The sequence below is a fragment of the Emydura macquarii genome, unplaced genomic scaffold (assembly GCF_026122565.2).
Source record: "Emydura macquarii macquarii isolate MOO-44397 ecotype Brisbane River unplaced genomic scaffold, CSIRO-AGI_Emac_v2 contig_3517, whole genome shotgun sequence".
In the NCBI taxonomy this organism is placed as follows: Eukaryota; Metazoa; Chordata; order Testudines; family Chelidae; genus Emydura; species Emydura macquarii.
Window position 1 is genome coordinate 10,511,043 of NW_027133654.1, and position 23,355 is coordinate 10,534,397.

General features: G+C 41.2%; 1 protein-coding gene across 1 annotated transcript in view; it reads right to left on the reverse strand.

Moving 5' to 3' along the window:
* KIF25 (kinesin family member 25) overlaps positions 1-16,490 on the reverse strand; it is a 49,457-nt gene extending 32,967 nt beyond the window's left edge. Inside the window, exons 1-6 of the mRNA XM_067535806.1 lie at positions 15,934-16,490; positions 13,275-13,340; positions 9,059-9,181; positions 7,160-7,298; positions 807-910; positions 334-422 (exon numbers count right to left, since the gene is read on the reverse strand). Of these exons, the coding sequence (XP_067391907.1) occupies positions 334-422; positions 807-910; positions 7,160-7,298; positions 9,059-9,181; positions 13,275-13,340; positions 15,934-16,008 (596 nt within the window). The 5' untranslated portion in view covers positions 16,009-16,490. The remainder of the gene's footprint in view (positions 1-333; positions 423-806; positions 911-7,159; positions 7,299-9,058; positions 9,182-13,274; positions 13,341-15,933) is intronic.
* Positions 16,491-23,355: the final 6,865 nt, after the last annotated feature.

Here is a 23,355-nt window from a genome sequence, read left to right on the forward strand (position 1 = left end):
TATTTATGCCAGCAGTGAGTCTGATCCACAGTATCACAAAACACCACATGGAAGACAACTATTTTACTAAGCAAGAGAAAAATGAGAGATTTCCTTCTCTAATGTCACATTACCAATTTGATAGGAGGAGGAGGAGAAGGCTGATGTTGGCAATGCCTTCATAAATATTTATAATATATATTTTATAGTAAGATTATAGTCCTCCCATAGTACAGAAAAAGCAAGAAACCAAGAAAATGTTTATTTTCACTCCCCCGCACAAACCCCACATTGTTCTCTCTGTACGTTGTTTTATGCATCAACTAAAAGAATAGTATTTCAGAAGTAAGTTACCTATCTTGTGGGACTGAGTGTCCAGAAGCAGTATCAAAAGGCAGTAAGGGACGGATCCTGCAATGCACTCGGATATTTCCCCTCAGTTCCTTGGATTATAATATAAAAAATGTATTTAGTACAAATCAATAAAAGAGGATATGCATGTAGGCCCTGATCCTGACATACTCATGCTTTACTTTAAGAACATGCATAAGAGTTTGTGAGGGAGGAGAACTGGGAGACTAGGTTATGCTCCAAGGATTCTCCTTTTTAGAATAATGGGCACAAGTACTACATTTAAAAGACATTTCTGATTAGGAACAACATGGTATGACTGCTGCAAAAAGCTGATGTACCTCTGTAAAGAAGCATATGGTATATAGACAAAGGGTCTGATACATCAAGTACGAGCATATTCATTTGTTATGATGTTTGGGAAATCATGCCTATAATTGCCAGGTCACACTGGTTCTCTCATTATAGATACTTACCACTAAACTGTTGTGAAGTATTTTTCTCTTTTGTTTTTCTTGCTGGTATCTCTCGTTAATTTCGTGTAAAGACTGCTCAAGATCAAATGCTTTTGTCTGGAATGCTGGAAGAAGAAAGCCATTTTAAAAACCCAAACTCTTGGGTATATAGGTAGGATTTTCAGTAGCACCTAAGTGAACTAGGAGCACAATTACTACAGACACACACACATATAACCCTGAAAATGTTAAATTATTAGATGTAAGAGGCATTCAAAGATCATTCAGATCTGCCAGTCCAGGTAGGCCAGAGCTATCTATCACCATGTGAGAGACCAATGCACAGGGGCCACCTTGGGATTCCTGCTGTTTTAGTTGTTAGACATCAGACATGTTGCGCTGGTGATGTGCTTTTTCTTCCACTGAGCAAACAGGTGATGATCTACTCCATTCTAACCACCTCTACTGCAGGCTCATTAAGCATCAATAAGAGCATGTGTTCCCCTCCTATGCAGAGGGAAAGTGCCAAGGCAGCTGCAACAGTGGGTGGCTTATTAAGGAGTTAAAAAGATGGAAGCTGGGGAGAGCTCTAGCATGAACAGACAGGCATGAACTTGCTCTTGGCAAATAGACAGGAGAGTACAAATCTTATGCAAGTTGCAATGACATGAAGTATTTTGAGAAAATACTTCACATGGGATGGAACTGGAGTCCGACTGTCCTGGAAAATTGAGTCTATACTTATATAACAAAGGCAGAAGAGTCATTGCTTCATGCCTCTGCTTGTTCAGCTGAGCATAAATTTTCAATACAGTAGGCAGGGAGTTAGACATGCAACTCATTTATTGTGCTGCTAAACCCTTGTAAACAGAGCTGAAAATGTTCTCCATAAAATGCTGAGTACTCTTCATTTCTAGGATTTTATAGAAAGCTTAATCTTTTGAAATCCCATGAGAGTCCTCCTCACACAAGCTGAAGAAAGACGTATAGGACAGAGTAAAAGGTCTCCAACCTCACAGAAGATTTTGTTTCAACCTAATTACATTCACACTGAAAGGGCCTAAAACACAGAAAGATCCATGTGGCAGATGAGAAAAACCTGTAAACTATCAGAGAAAGCAACCCCGCAGGAACCCCAGCAAGAAATCATGAGTGAGGTGACCAGTGATGAAGAGGTACAGAAGTCCAGGAATGTAGCCCTAGAATTGGGCTAGCAATAATGCCAACAGGCCGTACTCACCTTTTTATAAAGAAGTTATGTTGAGATCTTAAAATTCAATTGGCAAGCATATGAATTATACTCCCTGCTAGAATCTAAAAATCTGAAAACTTTAAACATTTGTTTTATATTGGAATTTTCTCAGATCTTATTTTTGCCATTCCAGATCCGTACACCTCAGGCTGTCAGCCTTTAGGTACTTTCCAGTGTGCAAATTAGGAAGGGGTGCCTCAAGCTGTCAGTTGGAGGGGCAAGGCAAGACAGGAGTTGAATGGAGAATGGTCCCTTTCTTGCATTCAGTAAAGCTAGTAACACTAACTTGGTCTGAGAAATCATTTGTGAGTTAATGTTGGGTTAAACCTAAACAATAGAGGGGTTAAAATTTTCAGTGTTATCCTGGAAGTCAAAATAGAATACTACTCCTTTTGGGCACATAAGACAGTAATATTTAAAAAAAAAAATATATGCAGCAACACTCAATTCTTGAATTTTCTTGGAGAAACCAACAGAGAAGGAATTGTATTATGGAATTTTAACAGTGACCTCCGGCTAGGCTGCAAGGCATTTTCTGTTATAAGCCTGAACTTGACCACTTGGCACAGTTCCCTCACATAAGATTTTTCAAGTGAAGCCCCTCATATCTAAAGCATGATGTAAAAATTTCTCATTTGTTTTATACACTAATCCTCTTTAAGAACTAGCACATAGGACTATTTTTTTAGCAAGCTGGAAAGCAAATGGTTTTAGTTATTAGAGGTGATCTCTGTGAGGTGAGCCTTTGCGAGAGGTCTGGTGAACATTACAAGCTCTGCTCCACTTAATCCATGCTTTAGAGTTTTTTAAAAAAAATATTTTTTAGCCTTTTTTGTTGTGAAAGTAATTGTGAAAACAGAACTCAACAGCCAGCTTGTCACAAAGATCGCTAAGCTGTCACAATTGTTTTTTAAAAAAAAGACAGATGATTCCTTGGGATCCGAAGAAAACAAATTAAGGTCTTCGACAACCTGTGTTTATCCAAGCACTGTATAAGCCCCTATTTCAAGTTCTTGCACCTGACAGCTGGTATTTTCATACATGCTTTCCCAACACTCACTCCCATACAGGAGTAAAGCATCATAATTTTATGCCTTTCATGTTTTGTGAGGCTTTATATGCAGCAGAGATAAACCCTTTTAATGGAAGCTCCACAAAGCCCATTTTCTAACAGGCAATTACTTCTAAGCCTTTCTTGTGTGGAACTATTTGTTTATGAACCAGGCCATTTGTTACCATTATCATTTGTGTTCTCCTGGGATTCCTGCTTATTGCAGCTGTGAGCCACTCTAGAAGTTACTTATTATTATTTAACATTTGTATTATGGTAGTGCCTTGGAACCCAAATTAACATCAGGACTCCATTGTGCTAGGCACTGTACAAAATAAGACAGTCCCTGCCCCTGGAAGGTTACTAGCTAAGTAGACAAGACAGACACAGGGTGGGGGAAAGGGTATAATGTATAAGCAGAATGAACGTGAGTGATGGTTTGCAAACATCATGTTAATATCATAATTTTAAATCTTTTCTTTCCATACTCGGTCCAAGTTTTAAAATGAGGCCAATAAACTCAATGAAAATGGTTCCCCTGCCTTCTAGAATAGAGAGCCATGATACAATACGTTTCACATTGCTAGCTTTTTTGATTTTGTTACAGTTATCTTGAAAGAGAGGTTCCAGGAGAGGGCTAAAATTAATTATCTTTTAAAAATGATTAGCACTAGCCTGAGTAACTGGTTTCATTACACATTGGTTTAGTCCTAACCAGATGGTATCTATAGGTTTTATCAGATGCTCTATTTGTCTGTAATACTGCTCTTTAGGATACTGCATTATTTTTATACTATGCAGAGATTTAGTTTGGTTTTTAATCTCCCCACAAGAACCTGAGAGTGATTTGATTCAAGTTTTTAAAGAAGCAGACTTTTTGGTTTTGTTCTTAATTTCAGAAGGAACATTTTGAAGGGACAGGAAAGTCTGGGGAGAACATTCATTTGGACCCAAATCCAGGCCCCCCTACGTCCAGGCACAGGGGGCATCCCAGGCTGCAGAGCTGGTGAGGGTGGGCTGTGCAGAAGTGGATGAACACAGGATTCCTAGTGGCCATGCAGAGAATGCATATCTCCTGCATGATGCAGAGCTCAGCTCCTGGGGGAAGGAAGGTCTTGAATGACAGTGCTTGGGTGGGCTAGAGGATTAGCTGCTCCACATGGTCTTCCATCCTCCCCACCACAGGAAGGAGGAGCCTGTGTAAGGAGACTGGACCACAGTGGCTTTCATAAAACTTATGTGTAGCTTATTAGGAGTGGTATAATAATTCCTCCCCCAGTTACTCACTTGGTCACTTACAGGATTTAGAATTTGCTCCTTCATAACCGCTAACTTGCCAAGCAGTGACAATACTAGTTCTTCCATCTTTTGAAGACTATTCTGTGTCCACAGACACTGATATGGCCTTTTTCAGATAGTATCTGTATGATGGATTAAGTTAAAGAGTCTTAAATGTTCAAAAATTTGCCACCCATCACAAAACCTGCTTCATTGCTATATGAGTCTTGGGAGGACTCCTGTCAGTCAATCTGTCAATATTTTTACTAAAATGATAGCATCTATATTAACTAAGGAACTATGGCAATAAGGACAGAATAATGGGTCTGTTCCTGGTTTGGAAATTAGTATTATTCATACTTCACATAGCAAAGATGGCAATGTCTAGTTTTCAGACTGAGATTAAATATCTCTAATAAGGGGGCTACTCAACTCAGTTATTTTACAACTGTTTTACAGTTCACTGTATATCCATCAGAGTCTGGCAATTTACATACTCAGAATGTTTGTACATGTCTTCTATGGTTAATTGCCTATCAAGCATGTCAGCTTGAGCCTCTCTTTTATATAAGAGTTTAAACAGGTAACACATGATCTCCCTGGAATACATATTTTGGGATTGCTAGTAGTAAGTACATCTCAGGACAATAATTCTGAATAGGTCTCTTTATATTAGTTAAGTATACTAAAGATTGTGTAATTGGCCCACCAATTTTATTTTGTTTTACCAAATGGATTAGTCTCCAGATAGAATCCCTTCCATGATGATCCGTGAACCTATTCTGGTTAAGTTTTATAATACTGACAATGTATCATTCATACTCTTTCTTACCCCCACCTCATTTAGTTGAGAGGGATATGGATATCTGACCACATATCCTTTGTATCATGCCAAGTTCCATTTTGCTTGGGTCAAACAAATTTACAGCAGAAAAGTCCCTCCTACCTTTCATATTTGCATTTATTTTTAAAAACTTAGAATTTGTGTGCATTTGGTCAGTCTTTTGAGTTCTTCAAACCCAAATCTATCCCACGAGAATATTTTTTGTGCTAATGCTGGGCCTCGCTGGATATCTTTACTATTTACCATTATTAATATTTAAGTGTTACATTTGAAAACATTTTCCATGAGTTAATAGCTTGCCACTTCCTGACATCCTTATAAACGTCATTGTTACATAAGGTCCCAATCCTGCATTTTGATCCATATGGGTGGAACTGCTGTATTCCTACACAGATCCACTGTAGTCAGTGGCTGCACCCACATAGATTACAATGCAGGATTGGGGCTTAATTCAGAACATTAATATTTTATATTGCAGGGTACATAATATTATCCTTAATACATAATAATTAATAACAATGAACTGCAAAATGCAAGTTAAGAACACAAAATTCACCCAAGCACCAACATGCTATTTTGAGATAAGTGTTGAAGTGACATCACAGAATGTATTAAGGATTGTCAACAGCAACAGGCCAGAGGATTCTGTGGGAACCTATACAGAATATTTTTAAACTAGTTTAAACTAGTTTACATTGTATTTGTTTATGGGCTAACTGCCCCCCACAGCCTAATAAATTGGAGCATTCAGCCTAATCGTGGTTCAGTTTTCTACTTTGTTCTCCATTGCTGTATCAAAGGTGGTCTGTTTAATTGTTTTCATCATCTTGGCAGTGGAGAATTCTAAATCCATGCAGAGTACATAGTCCTTGTTTAATTCATCTGTCGGACTACCAGGGAAAAGTTAGTTGGGACTGATTCTGCAGACGCTTGCCACTGGGCATTGTGCTTGCTACCGTGATATGAGTAATCCTACTGGGGTCAAATTAAGACCCAGACCTAACTGATTTTTTGCAGCATAAAAATTGACAATTTATCTCATGTGTTGCAATACCTGGGTATAGCAATGCGAATTGTTAAGTGGTCAACACATTTTGGTTTTTACTTTTTATTCCTGCATTTTGGGTTAATGAAATCAGACCTTTATGTTTACATTTTCAAAAATCTGGGCCCCAATCCTGCCATCAGACCTGCTAGCACAGACCCTTAGGCCTGTGTGGGGTTCCACTGACATCAATAAGTTCTGAACATGTGCAGGGCGGGGGTCCACATTGGATGGTTTAGTTGCATAATCAAGGCCTTGGTGCCTGAGTTACACATACAAAGAGTGTTGTGCACACAAATGCATGCTTTAGCATTCATACACGCTCTGCAAGTCAAACAGGCACTGAGTTTTGAAAATGTAGTCCTTATAGTGTCATTTTACACAGTTCCTTGTGTGTCTGTTTTTAATTAAGAAGTATATATTTTCCCCCTAAAAACATCAGAAAAAAAATTAAAAATCCAGTTTGTCCTGTGTTCTGACATTATTCTGAGAAGTTTGAAATTTCCTAAGATTTTCCCTGGTACAGTCAAAAGTACAAAGTTTCAGCTAACGTAATGCATTTTTTATTCTACTATTCCAAAATAGTCAAGATAACAAGCCTGAAAATTTCACATTAAAAATGTTAGAACTGGGCCAACTCAGCAGTCTAGTAGAAGCTGCAATCAGCATAAAAAAATAGATCCAAACTATTGTCAGGCATGCTGTCCTGTGAAAATATATGATTATATACATATTTTTGGTAATACCTGCTTCAGACCGAAATCTAAGGAATGCTCAAGATCTAAAAGCCCAAAGGGAAAAAAAATACTAAAATTTAAGTGACACTTGTGTCAAAACCAAATAAAAAGATAAGAAATGTAAGGTCAGTGTTATATGTCTGAAACATAAGTGCAGTGAGCCTTACTTTGCATAGTTTCATTCTTCAGCTGGATCCTTTGGACAGCAGCTAAAACTTGGTAAAGATCATTCTTGCATTGATGTTGAAAGTCTCTTGCAAGCTCAAGAGCAAATGAATGGAGATTCTTCAGTTCTTGCTTAAATTTCTGTGCAATAAGCAGAAAACAACATCTTACTAAAGATGTAAAAACAGCAGTTGGGGAATTGGTAAAATATCCGTAATGTAAATAATTATTGCCAGGTATCACAACCAAGAAGAATTTTTATATTTCATATAATGAATGGATTTATTTAAGGACTGATCCTGCAAGATTCTGAGTCATCTCCTTTCCAATTGACTTCTGCAGGAAATAAGGGCTCTCAGCATTTCATAGCAAATGCTCAAACCATCACAGCATCAGGCCCTAAATGTGGAACAAAGTATCTTTTTTTATTTATCAACTAAAACCAAGATACAGTAACTGTGTTCTTTGCATGCTTATGAATCACAAACACAAGTAATTTTAAAGACAAATACTTAAAAAATAAGTAAATAACTGGTTATTAATATATTCTTACTTTGCACATTTTACACACTTTGTTCAATAGCTACCTACCTGGCTCATCCTCAGACTTTTCTATAATGAGCCACTTCCTCTAACTGATATGAAGGAAGATGCATTTTACAAAGATTAGACTCCTTTATAGTGTGGGTTAGGATGTTTATTATTACTAGAATGCATCTATACAATGTATAATGTGAATATTCATTATGTGTAAGAGCAACCAGAGCATCTCAGACTGAGAGTTAAAAATTGAAATAAATGAATAAAAATAAATGAAATGCAGAGAGACGTGTGGTTTGACTGTAGGACTAGGAGTCAGGAAATCTCCTTCTAGGTTCTTGGACAAGGCATCTAACCAATCTGCAAAAAGGGGTTAATAATGATTTCTCTCATAGAGATGTTGTGATGGTTAATACTTTTTAAGGAACTTTGAAGATGAGAAAGTGCTGAGTATTATTCTTTGGTATTTTGATATTATTAGTACTACATAGTCAGCCTTTCAATCTGAATTAATTATCTGACTAATTTTTAATGGTAAGACAATAAATTGCACTGAAGGTTAAAAATAATTCTACTGCAGCTTTACCTCTGAAAAGCCACAGAATACAACAGAGTAAGAAATCCAGTGTTTTTCAGTTACAGTTTTAGGAATACTGGTAATTTAAAATTGTATCTGGAGAGCTTTTGCCTCTTGTAACACATTTATCTCCTTGTTGATAGAAAGCCATCACAGTCCAATGTGTTGCATCCCAATCAACTCTGCCACATTATCTAACCTAAAATTTAAAATATTATTTCAAGATTTTCTATGAAGGGTCACTCTAATAAGATTAGTACATTTCATTTATTAAACACCACATTCCTCTTTTATGTTATTTCTCCTTTTTAAAGACAGGTCAGATGCACTCCTTTTATACAAGGCTTTTAGGCATCGACTCAGAGACTCATATTCCTCAAAAAAAGTTGACATCTGCAAGTGTTCTTGAGAGAAACCCACAGTTTTACGGCCTGTTTGCAGTCAGTACCTTTTAACAGACGTATAACATCTTTTAATATAACTGGGTGGACAGCTTTCGTGTCTTCATTGCCTTGAAAATGAGGTCAGTTTTAGGTACTGTAAAACACAAACACACTGACCAATAAAATATGATAGACTGCTTATGGGACTGATCCCACAAGCCCTTCATATGGGGAATTGCTGATGAAGTTGATGGGAATGCAACGTACAGAGATTTTACAGCATCAGGCTATCTTTCAGAAATTAATTGTCTTAGACTTAGAACTGACTGCTTGTTTTTTAACATATTTTACAACTGCTTCAGTGCACTGAGTATCTCTGCATTATTACTAAGATTCTTTACCTGCATTGCTCCATAAACCTCGATTATAATGGAGCTCGTGCATCTATGCAAGTTCTGTTGCTTGTCATGAACAAAGTAAAGCTGTGCCACTTCATTAGTACCTCTGCCAATCAATCCTCGACTCTGTTAAAAAAAAAATCTAAGAATGTCACTTGGAAGATTCACAACTCCGTACGTGTATGTTTTTGTCTAACGTAGAAGATTTGTACACTAGCAGCAGCCAGGGAATAGAACACAGGCACTCAAATGCCATCTCTTTACTATAGTAAATTCCGTATTTGCAGTAATGGATGACCAGTCTGTGAAGACCATACTTTAAAAAATAACCAACTAAGACCATGTTTTATCCATTATGTATAAAAAGACAATGCTTCATTGGCTTTATGTTTAAAAAAAAAAAAAAAAAGAAGGGGTTAATACAAGTCACCAAATTTTACAGTAGTTTTCCTTCGAACTATGAAAATGTAATTACCTTAACCAAACCAAACTAACACTAAAAATGGGAGTGAAGGCTGTAATGCTCTTCTTCTCTATTCCCAAACAGGAGGGCTAATTATTGCAGGGTTTGTCAATCAGCAGATGACATTGAAAACCATATAATATGTGCTGCACTTCACAGGCACAATGGAAAAGATGGTGTTTCAGCTTACTCTCTGAATTGCCAGGTTTAGGTCACTATAAACAGATCTGTACTACTATTTCAGCCAAGTTTTATTGGATTATATTTCCCTTGAATTTTCATTTGTATTGAAGCAATTTTATTAAACACTCAGACCTTGATTTACCACTCTGATACTCCAGTTTTATACCAGCAGAACTGCACTGAAATCAGTGGAGCTACACTGGTGTAAACATCGAATAATACAGTGGTAAAATGGGCCATCAGTTTAAAGTGGCCAAACCAATTTTTTTAGGATATGTAGAAAAATTAATATTGAAAATCTAAAGTGTAAACTTAATTGAAAAGCAATATTTTATGCCTAAGTTATTCGAAATTAAACTAGAAGAAAAAAAAATGGGTTTTATAACTGAACTGGAACTACAACTTTCATTATACTGAAGATCACTGAACTATGAAATCTTTGCAGAGGAGGACTTGTGAAATTCTGCAGAGCAATATCCTACATAATATTAAAAAACAAGCACTTTTCAGTCACCACTCTTATTTACAGGCATTCTTGGCACTACTGAAACTAGCTAACCCCTTTTTCCAATTTCCCCCCACAAGATGTTGACATCTATCATTGCTTAACTAGTATTTGTACTCTTTTTTTCTTATTTCTAGAGTGCAGTTCTATCTATTATGGAATTTGCTTGCAAGTTCATTCAATCTGTAAATGAGTTGTGACTGCAGTTTCCAGTTGTTTAAATTAAGATAGCAGGACAGATTGCAACAACACCACTTCAAGTGACAATAAAGAACTAAATCGAACCAGACAGTGGCTTGATTTAATTCAGTTCATTTGCCACAACAGTTTGGTGGAACCGAAGATCCAATTATAGCTGACACACAGAAGACAACAAGAGCAACATGATGCTCAGTGAATTGTTGCCAAAACAAAAGAAAAGAATGATTTATACTCTCCAAAAGATTCTTGGACTTATCCAAGCAGGGTGGAGTTCTCAAAACCTTTTTCATAGTATGGACCACATATAATAGAAAAATTGTCTCCCAGAGCAGAACCCCTTCTATTCAGGACTGCAATAAAGCAACGGCAGGACCCATCCAAACACAGAACATCCCTGGAGCAGCTACAGTTGCTTACATGATAAAGGAAAACAGGAAAATATTACATTTAAAAAAATCTTTTAATGAAATTTAATAACTGGCAACAAAGAAGAAAAAAAGCACTAATGGCCCAGATTCTCAAACCTATTTAGGTGCCTAAATACCTTTGAGGATCTGGGCCTATGTGACTACTAAACTAGCCAGCTTTCCGCCCGCTGTAAGGACTCCATGGACCACAGTTTGATAACTGCTGGAACAGTGAATCAACTCAATTTTCACCTTTCCTTAGTGCTAAAGCAGTTTCTGCTTATTCGACTCTCAAATCACTGTAATCGATTATTTTTTTACGTGTTAAAAATTGGGAGCAACAAGCAATATGGGAGTTAGAGAGAGATTCTCCTACTTCTAGAGGAGAATGGGGACACAAAGAGCAAACTACAACTCCCATGAAGCACCACCACTCCCATCTTTGGCCAAAATCTGTCACTGAAGATTCAAAATTTCACATGGAAAGTTTCAATGAAACCTCAAAAACCTATTTTGTTTTCCTTGAAAATTTCCAAGGGGGTAAAAATTAGCACCAGCTCTACTGGGGGCTTTCAGATTAGGGGAAGAAAGAGTAAAGTGGGGAGAAAGGGGAAGGATATTCAAGGTTGTAAAATAGAAATTCCTCCCCCCACTCTAGGAGGAGGAAAGGATCTGAAGTTTATCATGAAAATGCTGAAACCATCACAGATTATATTATATTTTTCTATACGTAACTGTCTTAACAGAAATGCAAGTACAAAGCTAAGCAAAAAGATATTTCCAGTGTCATTAACCATTTGGCAATGTTTCCTCCTGTTTGTGGTGCATTCAATGTGTTCCCCATACACCTTTATCTGCTCCAACCACACAGTTTATTTGGCAGTTATCAAGTGAAACTCTGGAATGTATTTTTCTAGCAGCAATGTCTAGATTTGTGACAAACTGCCTGCTTCGTTAGCCCAGGAGGCAGAATATTAACTCACACTTGCCTACGTAATGCTTTAGTCCACACAAGAGAGGTGTAAATTTTAGTCCATATTAGTGTGTCCTGCACTAACTGACCCGCATAGACTCCGCTGGCACATGCTAAGAGTTCCCTAAGTGCAAATTAATATAGTACTGTTTGAAACAGGACTGCATTAATGTACACCAGTGAACTTTCAGTGTGAGCCAGCAAGGGCCATATGGGTCAGTGAGTGCATGACACACTAGTGCAAACTAAAAGATAAAACACTCTGGTGCAGACTAAACACCATGTAGAAAAGCCCTCATATGGCTTTGGCTCTGGAGGAGGGTGTCTTGTCTACAAGATACATTCTTTCTTCTGATGCACTTTCCTATCTAGAATGGTCTCCATCTTGCATGCCTGAGATAAAAAGGTCAGTTCAAATTCCTAAGAATATCTTCACTAAATGCTATAAAACACAATAGAAATAGATTTCTCTGAAATAAAGTACAGTATTTTTTGTGTCTACCCAGCAAAAGTCATCTCAGATGCACCATCTGGCTTGCAGTCAGGCCTTCTTATTTTTTTAATTAAACCCAATTTCATCCAGCAGAGTTAACCAACACAGCGAGGGCAAGTGGCTTTCCTGAGGTCACACAGCGATTTAATGACTCAGCCTGGATTAGAACTTCTCAATTGACAGTCACTATTACCTCTAATCCACACAGCCAGTACTGGTTTTGCACAATAAACAACTACTCAAATTTCTTTAAATCTCTAGAGTCCCAGCTTTGAAGAGGCAAAATATTGTTTATGAGGATTGTTCATTATTTCAATAATTGCTCCAGAAATAGTTGTCCCTTCTAATCTGTGGTATGATGAAAGGAAGTGGGTTAGTTTAGCCATAGCTAGGCTTTTCCAACTGCTTCAGTGACATTTTGTTTTACTCCCTCCAACACAAGACATGTATGTACCCAAATACCATCAAGACACTCAATACAGCATCTTTGATAAGCCTATTAATTATAAATGCTGGTTCCTGCAACCTACTTAAGGCCAAATATTTGAAAAGAGTGACCTCCTTTTTGTGGGTGTAAATTGCACCCTCAATATTTGTACCTGCATTTTGCACATCCAGTTCAACTGCAAGCAGAAATCAGGTAATTCAGTGTGAAAGTGCTCAAATTTGGAAATGTATGTTTAATCCCTCAGTTCATTTTTGAAGACATGAAAGTACAGGCATGTATCCTAGTACTTGTACTTCTGACTTACCTGATTTGCACCTGCAATTAAAGAAAGTGTGGAAAACGTTTCAGCAAAAATTTGTGCTCACAAAAAGTGATGCTGTGTCCCAGTCTTTTGAAAGGTTACCTCACTGGAAGATGACAGGTTTTCAACATGATAAAATGGATTCCAACTTTTCTTTAGGTAGTGAGTTTTAGCACCAACTCACAAACAACATGGATACATCTCCACTCACTTTACAAGAAATTAAACATGCACAATATAATTACCTCTGCAAGTTTCAGATGAAGAAGAGCATTTTCTGTTTCCAACACAACTATTCTTTCTTCTTTAGCCTGGAAAAAAAAAAAACCCAAAAGCAACAACTGATAGGTTAGTTTTCATATATCCTCACCTTCAGCAATAAAACTGAATTTATTTCTGAATGTAGTCAGGCCAATAATCTTTTGACAATCATGCACTTATTATTCAGCAGCATGAATATTGCAGTGTAAGAATGTGGTGTGATATAAACTTACACTAATATTATTTTCTTTAATATACATTTTTATAATCAGTTAAGTGATATTTCCATTTATTAAGTTGTCTAGGTACTGGTTCTCACCTTTTTCAAAATTGAGACCCATTTTCCCATATTGGCACTCCCTTCCAAACTAGCTGGTTTAGCAACTTGGGAAAGTGGGGGTATTTACAACACCTTTTTGCAACTCTGTTGGGTGCGATGCCCCCCAGGTTGAAAATCCATGAGCTATTGTTCAGGCTATGTGCAGATTCATGTAGGCATCACTGCATCAGTTAAAGCTCAGTTCACCTTTCAAGATGCCTTCTGCTATCATAAGGCTAGAAATATATATAAAAAAAATGAAAAGAGTAAAAAAGGTCAGTGGAGCCCGCTCATGACCCCCAGATTGAGAACCCCTAGTCTAGTTTAATGCACATCTGTTATTTAATCAGTGAACACACCGTTTATTACAAGTACTCAAATTCTTGATAACTTGTGCAGTTTACAGTAAGAACAGCCATCCACTCAATCTTGTATTTCAATGATCTGTACAGATTATACTTTCCTGGTAATGCAGAGAAAAGTTGTAAACACAAAGAAAATGTCCCAATTTTGAAACCACAGGGGGTTCTCTTCTACACAGCCAAATTGGGTTGGGAAAGCAGATGATATTGCTCTTTTCAGATTGCCAGAAGATGCTGAAAAGGAATGTTATCTGGGAAAACCAGAAGTGTCTCAAGTTTTCACCATGGATTCAATTTTATATTTTAATTTTTGGTAAACTGTGACCCTAGTTCAGATGACCAATGATAATTTAAATGTTGGCATTGATAAATATTTCACTGCTATTCAAAGCATGTTAAAAGGGAGAAGGATGAGTATATAACATAGATAAGCACAATCTGCCAGGAGTGACAGCTCATTCTGGTGCTCTAAATGGAACGTGCTTGGGTGATGGCCACTATTTCTCTCAAAATTCCTCAAGCTGATCCTTGGAAACAAAAGGCCCTGAGCATCTGAGCCCCATCAAAGGGGAATTAATCCTACAATGCTTAGTGGGGCATCCCTGCCTGAGCATTCGAGGACCTTCCAGAGCAGAGACCCGGTCTGTTCTGATGGTGAGTAAGAGGCCAGGTAGCATCTTCCATGATTCTAGTGACTACTGCTTATCTCCTTGGTGGAGGCAGATATAGACTCAGGTAGACATCACAGCACTGGTTATACTCAGGTCACATTTTCAAACTTTTCTTAGCAACCAGGAGGGCTAGAAACATTTTCTTGTAATGGAAACTGAGGTTCTGATCTTATCACATGACTCTGGAAGCAGGGTGCCAGGCATACCTTTATAACTTAATACAGCTCTGCCTGTGGGTGTGTTCAAGCAGGAAGTGGCTAAGGTACCCAAGGAGCACAGCAAAGGCCACAGGTTCATATTTGAACATCTGCACAATCCTGCTGTGAGCAGCACCTCATCTTGGCGCCCTGAGCAGATGGAACTTGGGGCAGGAACATGTCGCTCCTCCTCAACATGGACTCTGGAGCATCCAGCTGAACCAGACTGCCCATGGCCAAGCACACCAGGGGCCACAGCACCAGGTGTCAGGCGAGCAGCAGCACCCAGGAGGCCACAGAGATGAGAACCTGCCCAGGTGCTACTCCCTTGCCTTGCTTCCTCATGGTGGGTGCATCACTGAGCAGCATAGCCACGGCTTCCAGCTCCACTCTGGTTCCACAGCCCACCTGGGATATTAGCTGGCAGCTCCTCCATGGGGCTGTGAGCACGGGTGGCTGCCTGTTGCAGTTCTTGAACTTCCCTGACACCTGTCCCTTTTGCAACAGGAGCAAGACCTAGGCGCACATCTATGTAAGATGTGCCAGGTTGCAGCCCCTCTTCCGGCTTTTCCTGAGGTTCTGGCTGCACCTTTCCCAGGCACACTCCGTCCTTAGCCCCACAACGTTGCCTCATCAACCTCCACCTGCAGCTGGACCAGAGGGTCATCCACCACCCCAGCAGGAGGAAGCTGGATGGGAGGCCGGGTGCTCTGCAACTGTGGGGCCTATTTCCACTCCCTCGGTCAGTCTGGTCTCCAGGCACAGCTCCTCTGGGCGATGCCACTGGCTCCCCCTCAGAGTGTGTGTGTGTGGGGGGGGGGAGTCAGTGGCTGGACTCGGCCCCCCCCTTGGCACCTCATTATTGCTCCACACCCCTTCCACCTCCCCCTGACCTGACCAATGGGAGGGCCTGGCCCAGGCCAGCCCCAGAAGACAGCCTATGGGGTGGGGAGATGGGCTATGACGCCACTGCCATGACACACCAAGACGTTCCAATGCTCCCCCCCGCCGTAAAGGGGCGGGGCCAGACGCCGCCCGAGCGTTGCCCCGCCCCGTGACCTTTGACCCCCCCCCCACCCCTGACCGGCACTCACTCGCAGCTTCTGCTCCAGCTGCCGGATCCGTTGCTGGGCCACGAAGCTCGGGCTGATCCCGCCAACCGGCCGCATCCTCCCGCCGCCGGCACCGTGCACCTTCCTTGACCCAACGCAAAGAATCGATTTGAATCGACCAATCAGAAGCTGGTACGGGGCTTCGCTTCGGTTGCTAAGGAGACATCGCCTGGCTTTCCGCCCATCGCACTAGGCAAGGACTCCGATTGGCTCGAGGAAGGCCAGGGAGCGTCTGACAATATCAAGGCACGCTCCGACTGTTGCTCAAGGACTGGCGTTAGGGAGCGTCTGCGGAGAGCGCCACGCAGCTAGCAGGGACAAGGACGGTTGAGACGCTAGGGGCCTCCTCCGTTGCTCAACCCAGCTTGCCGCGCGCAACCTACCCTGCTGTGCCCCGTCATGATTGACAGCAGCAGCCCGCCCCTCCAACGGCGGGGGCGGGGCGTATTCCCCGCAGGAGGCCGTGTGCCCTGTGTCCCACCGTCGCCTTTTACAGCGCATGCGCGTAGCTGAGTGATCCAGAGAGAGCGCGCCCTAGGAGCGCACGTGGCGGGGGGGAGCGCTAGGCTGGCTGGAGCGGGCCTCTCAGAAGGCGGGGGCAGCGGGTTGGGCGGGGCGGGGCACGTGGGGTAACCCTGGTCGTCGCCAGTCCCCGCTGCGGCTGGAGGTAGGGCTGTAGCGCAGCGGGGGTTGGGGGGAGTCCCAGCTCCTGCACAGCTGTGGCGAGAGGGGAAGGGGAGCCCAGCCCTTAGTGGGGAAAAAAAACAGCAGCAGGGTCGTTGCTGTCCCTGCTTGCAGAGACTGGGCGAATCCAACAGGCTGGGTAGGAGCACCCACGGCTACCCCTGAGGGGCTCTTTAGTCTGTTTTAAATGCCATGCTTCTGTGCGCCTAGGGGTGGAGGAAAGGCCTACTGGGTACCTAGCGTTTGAGACATGGGGAGGAGGTGGGGGGTGCGCTAGTACTAGGCTGTGGAAAGGTGACCGGGGAGCCTAGAGCAGGGGTGTCAAACTCATTTGCTATGGCGGGCCAAATCGAAATACTAGGCACTTTTGGAAGGCTGTGTCTCATGCACACAGCGCTCCATGCGCTGCTGCCAGAGCACACAGATCTCGTGGCAGTGCGCGATGCCATGAGATCTCGGGGCATCGTACTCTCTAGCGGCAGCATGCGATGCCGCGAGATCTCCCAGGGGCTGGAGCAAAAAGGTTGGTGGGCTGTATCTGGCCCAAGGGCCGGGTGTTTGACACCCCTGGCCTAGAGGCTACAACAACACAGGTAAGAACTTGTTATGGTCAGGGGAAGGGTAGTGCAAAGGTGTTGTGAAAAATCAGTACAGCCTTCTTCTTCCCCCATCTGGCACTGGGAGTTTTCACTTTTTGGAGTTTGTCCCACACGAAAAGCATAATTGTGCCTCTAGATCCATGATACCAGGAAAACTTTTGGTCATGTCACATCAAAATATGTTAATTGATGTTAAAAATCAAATTTCAGATTATGACCACCCCCTTCACTTTTCCTTAGTATGTAAAATGAGCTACAACGTTACGTGCTATAACTAATTGGCATGCTATAACTGGTTCTTAAGCTATTCTAGTTTTTTGTTTTTTTTTTAAACTAGCTTTCCAGTTCACCTGTAAACACAGCACAACCAAGGAAACGAGAGACAATATAAAGTTAAAAAGTTGGATGAGTTTTAGCACAACAATTTCTAGTTTGGCATATTAGAGACAAGGTTGTTGAGGTAATATCCATGTTATTGGAACAAATTTCTGTTGGGGAGACAAGTTTTCATGCTTATACGAGTCTGAAGAAGAGCTCTGTGTAAATTCAAAAGCTTGTCTCTCTAACAGAAGCTGGTCCATCGGAAAATCAATGGATTAAAATTGGTGCATCAGAAATTAGGCTTAATTGGTGACCAAAATAACAAGGACAATGCTATTTTGCCCATCATTCTCTTTTGGATTACCTAAAAGAAAAGTATTTGGGGGGATTGGGTGTGGTTAAATCAAGAAGAAGCTGTCTGCCGGCAACCACTGCAGGGAACTTTACCATCATGGCTACCAGCCCCACCGTCTGGGACCCCAGGCTTTACCATAACTCCATCGGGCCTTTGTCATCCTGATCCTAAGAGATATCCTGACTAGAATGGGCCACCTGACATTGCCACCTCCACTGGCTAAATCCCAAACACCACCTGGGACGTAAGATTTTGTCTTCCCCTTCTCTCCCTCATTGTGTCCTTTTCCTTTCCCTTCTTATTTCTTCGCTTCCCTATCTTCCTTTTGCCTTCTGTCTAATAAGAGTCTGCCTTAATCGGCCAAAATTGTATTTTGAGCAGAAAGAGGCAACTAAAAGAAATGACCTAAATAGCCCAATGCTCATAGGAGTTGCCAGGTCTTGGAGTGGCTAATAAGACCATGTGCCATGCCTGTGTTTTTCCAACAGTGAAATTTCAAGAGTCAACACCAAAGACAAGCTGCATTTTCTACCTTTGCTGTTCTTTTCTCTCCCATTTCTCTGTGTGTGTGTGTGTGTCTTGTTTTGTCTTTTAGGAAACAGGATCAGACTTCAACAACAACCGCTCCACGTATTTTAACTAACTTTTTCGCTTTTCCCTAAAAAGCAAAAGTTTTTTTTCCTTCTAAAGACTCTCTACAGCTAAAGAGAAAGGGAACAAGGGATGTTGCTAAAATTACATTTCAAATGCTTTGAACTGTTTTTCTTCTTTTCTGTCTTTTATAAAACATTTAAAAGATTTTTAATAGTGTTTGTGCCATGATACTAAGCAGGCTGAGGTCTCTGTATACCAAACCCTGAACCTCGTTTAAAACTGTTTAATGTCAGACAGTTATAGGTTCATGTTAACACCTTTATCTCTTTGGGCCCATTTATTCCATCAGAATTACCACCACCACCACTGACTGAGACAGACCATCACCTCATTAAGGCAGTGTTCAGAGCTCCTCCAGCTCCCACACAACAAGAAAGACCAATAATCCTGAATTGACGGTGAAGGATTTATGAACTCCCCCAAATTCTAAAGCATGCTAAAGTAGAAGAGCACTCTACCCATAGGACAAGGAATGAAGACTGATGCAGGCAGGATGAAACATAACTTATCCACCAAGTCTGTGCTGAGGCTCTATTACAGGCCAAGAGAACCTTCCTAACTCTTTCCATTGATTCTGCCAAGTCCTGCCCCAAAGAATTATCCAGAGTGGTAAACCGCTTCATCCACCATAAACGTCTACAGCCTGCATTAGAACTAAATACCAAGTGATGTGAAGAACTCCTACTTCACTGAAAACATCAGAAACGTTGGGGAAAGCTTCTCAAACAACCTGGAACTCCCTACCTGTTCTCATTCTTGGAGTCCTGTATGTGCACTCATCAAGTAGCACCAGACACCCTAAAAAAGTCTCAACTTAAGATCTATGAACCCTATATACAGGGCCTTCCTGGTTTGTAAGGGAGAATCATGAATAACTGGTGCCGCTCATGATCAAAATAGCCCACACGCCATTCAGAAGCAGAATCTTCCCTTCCTCCTTCAAACAGGCAATAGTCTACTGACACTGAAAAAACGCACCCTGATACATCCATTCTAGTCACCTACTGCCCAGTGTCAAACTTTGCATTCCTAAGCAAGCTCACAAAGAAGCTAGCCAAAGGCCAACTTCAAGCTCATCTTAATGGAGCTAATACCTTAGACCTGGCACAATCTGGATTCAGGCCAAAATGTGGAGCTGAAATCACTTTAGTGGCACTGATGGATGATCTCTTCTTGTCAATTGATAGAAGGCAGATATCCATTCTCATTCTCCTGGACTTCTCTTTAGCATTTGACACTGTTGACCATATGATACTGATGTCTCACCTAAGGGAGGTAGCAGGGCCCCAGGGTACTAAGCTAAAATGGTTTGAATCCTTCCTGGAGGGACACATCAAATAAGTAATGATGGGAAACTGCATCTCCACCACTAGGCTCCTCACTTGTAGAATTCCACAAGGATCAATTCTCTCTCCAGTTCCATTCAACATCTACATTCAACCACTAGGTGAGTTGGTCAGATGACATGGACTCAAGTGCCAGCAGCTCTACCTGTCCATCATATATGACCACACCTGGCCTAGTGCTTGGATGAAATCAGCTCATGTTTGAACAGCAGCTGGTTGAAGCTAAGCCTGAGCAAGACAGAGGTGATGCAGGTAGGCAGAGGACAGCATGTGGAAGAGTTTGTCAGTTCGGTCCATAGCATGGGAGTGCTGCCTGGATTCCTCACTGAGGCTAAGCTCTCACATAACTGCATCCACAAGTAAAGCTTTCTATCCTCTCCAGTTGGGTAGGAGAGTCCATCCCTTCTTGGCAAATAATGACCTAGCCTCAGTTATTCACATCTTCATCACCTCCATCAACACTACAGCACTGTGATATACCTGGTCATGAAGCTCTCAGCCCTTTGGATACTCCAACTAGTAAAGAACACTGTAGCACATTTCCTAAGCAACAGGGGCTACCATGAACACATCAGATCTGTCCTTTGCTCTTTCCGTGAACTTCATAAAGAAAATTGAGTCATGTTCAAGGTCTCAGTCATTCCCTTCAAGATGCTCAATGGCCTGGGCCAAGACTATCTAGAAGATCCCTCTAAAGCTCACAGATAAAGACTGTGGTCAACAACTATGCTTTGTCACAATGGAACACTGTATAGTAAGGGTAAAGCCGATCTGTGCAGGAGACAGAGCTTTCTCAGGGGCTGTTCTGAGAATGTAGAATTGTCTCTCACAGGAACAAAGAATCATCACAAACCTCATTTACCTTCTGCTCCAAGTGCAACATGTACTACTATATGCCTAAGAAACATATGGTAATGTGTGTGTGTGTGTATTATAAACAAAATTCCAGAACAAATCATTCCACTGCACATGCTGGGGAGAGGATAAGAGAACACACACAACAGATGTTAGTCATGTTGCTTAATGCGGTGCTGGAAGGCACTCAGACACTTTGGGGATGAGCACAGTATAAGAACTGATATAGAATAGAATTAATTTTCCAAACCCTGATAATCCATGAAAAAACTTGTTCCTCATTCTCTTCCAGGTTGGATTAGTTTAGTTTGGACAGATACTTCTGGCTGTTCACATAGCTTTGGCACTTGTTCTTCTAATTACGTTATCTAGAACAATCCATGTAACTGCTCTTTCATGGAGTACTAAACTGCCTTATGAGAATCCTATTAGGAAACCCGGCATCCAAGGAATTTCCTTTCAGGGAATCCAGAAACTAGGCTGAACACTTTTTGTAGTTACTTCATATGAAATCTTTATGGTTCGGAATGTAAACGTGGCAGCTGTGTAGAAGCAGGAAATAAGCAACATTATACATTTATGCACTATGATTTTTCTGGCAAACCAAAGCCAGGATCATAATTATAGACCAGTTGAATTCTTGTGAGGCAGTCCAACTCTGACAGACTAAATCAAACCTCTCTGCAGAGTTCAGTGAACAACAGTACGCCAAGATACTATCATTTCCCCATACATCTCCTAAATATTGCAGCATCATAAAAAGCCACTTTCAGACTTGGAAATCCCTCAGTCGTGTATCCTGGCAGCAAGTTTTGTGTTGGTGGGAAGATGAAAACTGACAAATGAATTTGATTAAAAAAGATTTCCTCACTGCAGTGTTACTGATGGCTTTCAAATGATGTTGGCACTAAAAAAGGCAGACAAGCTTGTCCGAGGAACAGAACATGCTACTGCAATTTACTGGCTTTTGAGGAGATGACAGGCTTCATAGAGGCTGGGATAATGTGAAGTTGTGTGTGCCATTTTGAATGGGCAAAAGTTCATTGCACACCTTCTGAGACAGTTGCCCCTGTCAAAGTAAACAGGATATATTAATATGGCATTTTAAAGATTTGGGCATTGGCTTTTAAAAGATAGCATCTATAGTGGCCAAGGTTTTCAAGGTATATTCAAAAGTCCAGTTGCAGGACTCTTCTCTTCATTTAAACAGCGGTTGTTAGCAGTACCATGCCAAGCTCACCCTTTTGTTAATTTTCCCTTTAAATTATGCTGCAGGAGTCAATTATAAAATCCTCAGACCATCACCTTCCTAACTAAGTAATGAAAAAGGACTTAGCCAATATTAATATTTTTTAAGCAAATAGTATTGTAGTTTTGAAGGGTGTAATAATGCTGACAGCCCTGGATGCTGAGGTCTTGTTTCTTCCTATAACACTTATCTAACATGCAGCCACAATCCAGTGAGATGCAATACTATCTTGCTAAAGTGGCTCAGCTCTGCCCCAGCACAGCACAATACTGCCAGGCCCTGGGGATCTGGAGAACTGGAACACCAACACCTTCAAAGGAACTTGAATCCCATTACCTCACACTTTCCCCAAACCCACCATCACCGGGTGGAGATGTCCCCTAAGAACACCATGCACTAGGACAAATCTGAAAATCAGGCACCTGAAACCAGTTGCTCAGTTGGTAAGATCATTAAACAGAGCAGTAAAAGAAAACAGCCTGAAGCTCCTGTTGCTGAATGCAAGATCAGCAGCCCATAAAACCAGCACCATGTATGTTCTCATTTTAGATAAAGCAGCTGGCCTTGCTTACACCACTAAGACATCATTCAATGACGGTACCCAGGGTTGTGAGGCACCTCACCATCACCTGCCCTTAATGGTAGGAAGTCTTGTCTGTGCCTGCAGTGGATCCACTCCCTGAAACCGCCAGCATGTGGCACAACAAGCACTGCCTTCCAGGCCACCACAAGCCTCTGTACAAGTTAGTGGTCAGCACATCCAACCGCTGAGTCCTCCAAGTATCCTCTAAAGTGCTCAGCCCATCACATGTACTCACAGGGTCTGGGCAGGTTGGTACTCGGCAGCTTGCCCATGTTGCCACTCTCCATTGCCCATGCTACACTACTGCTTTTAGCATTCTAGCTCAATAAGATCTAGTGGGAGTATGCCTACTTAAGCTGGGAGTCACACCCCCTACTTCCAAGTCTAGACATAGCCAGAGATCACAGCCATCCCTCCTTACAACCAGGGTAGTGAGCAACAAAAGTTGGTCTACCCCCAAAGACTCTTGATCTCCCTAGGTTTTCAACATGCCTATGATAATAAGCCACTCAAATAAAGAGTCCAGGTATTAACATAATCACATGATGTTCTTGTTTATTAATAAGATATATTCTTGTTCAAAAAAGGAATTATTTCAGGGAAGCTCTATGGCCTGTGTTATGCAGGAGGTCAGACTAGATGATCACAATGGTCCCTTTTGGCCTTGGAATCTATGAATCTGTCATTGATACCTTGGCCTCAAAGCCATTTTCTATTCACACACAGACCAAGAACCACTGACCATGGATCACTGATGA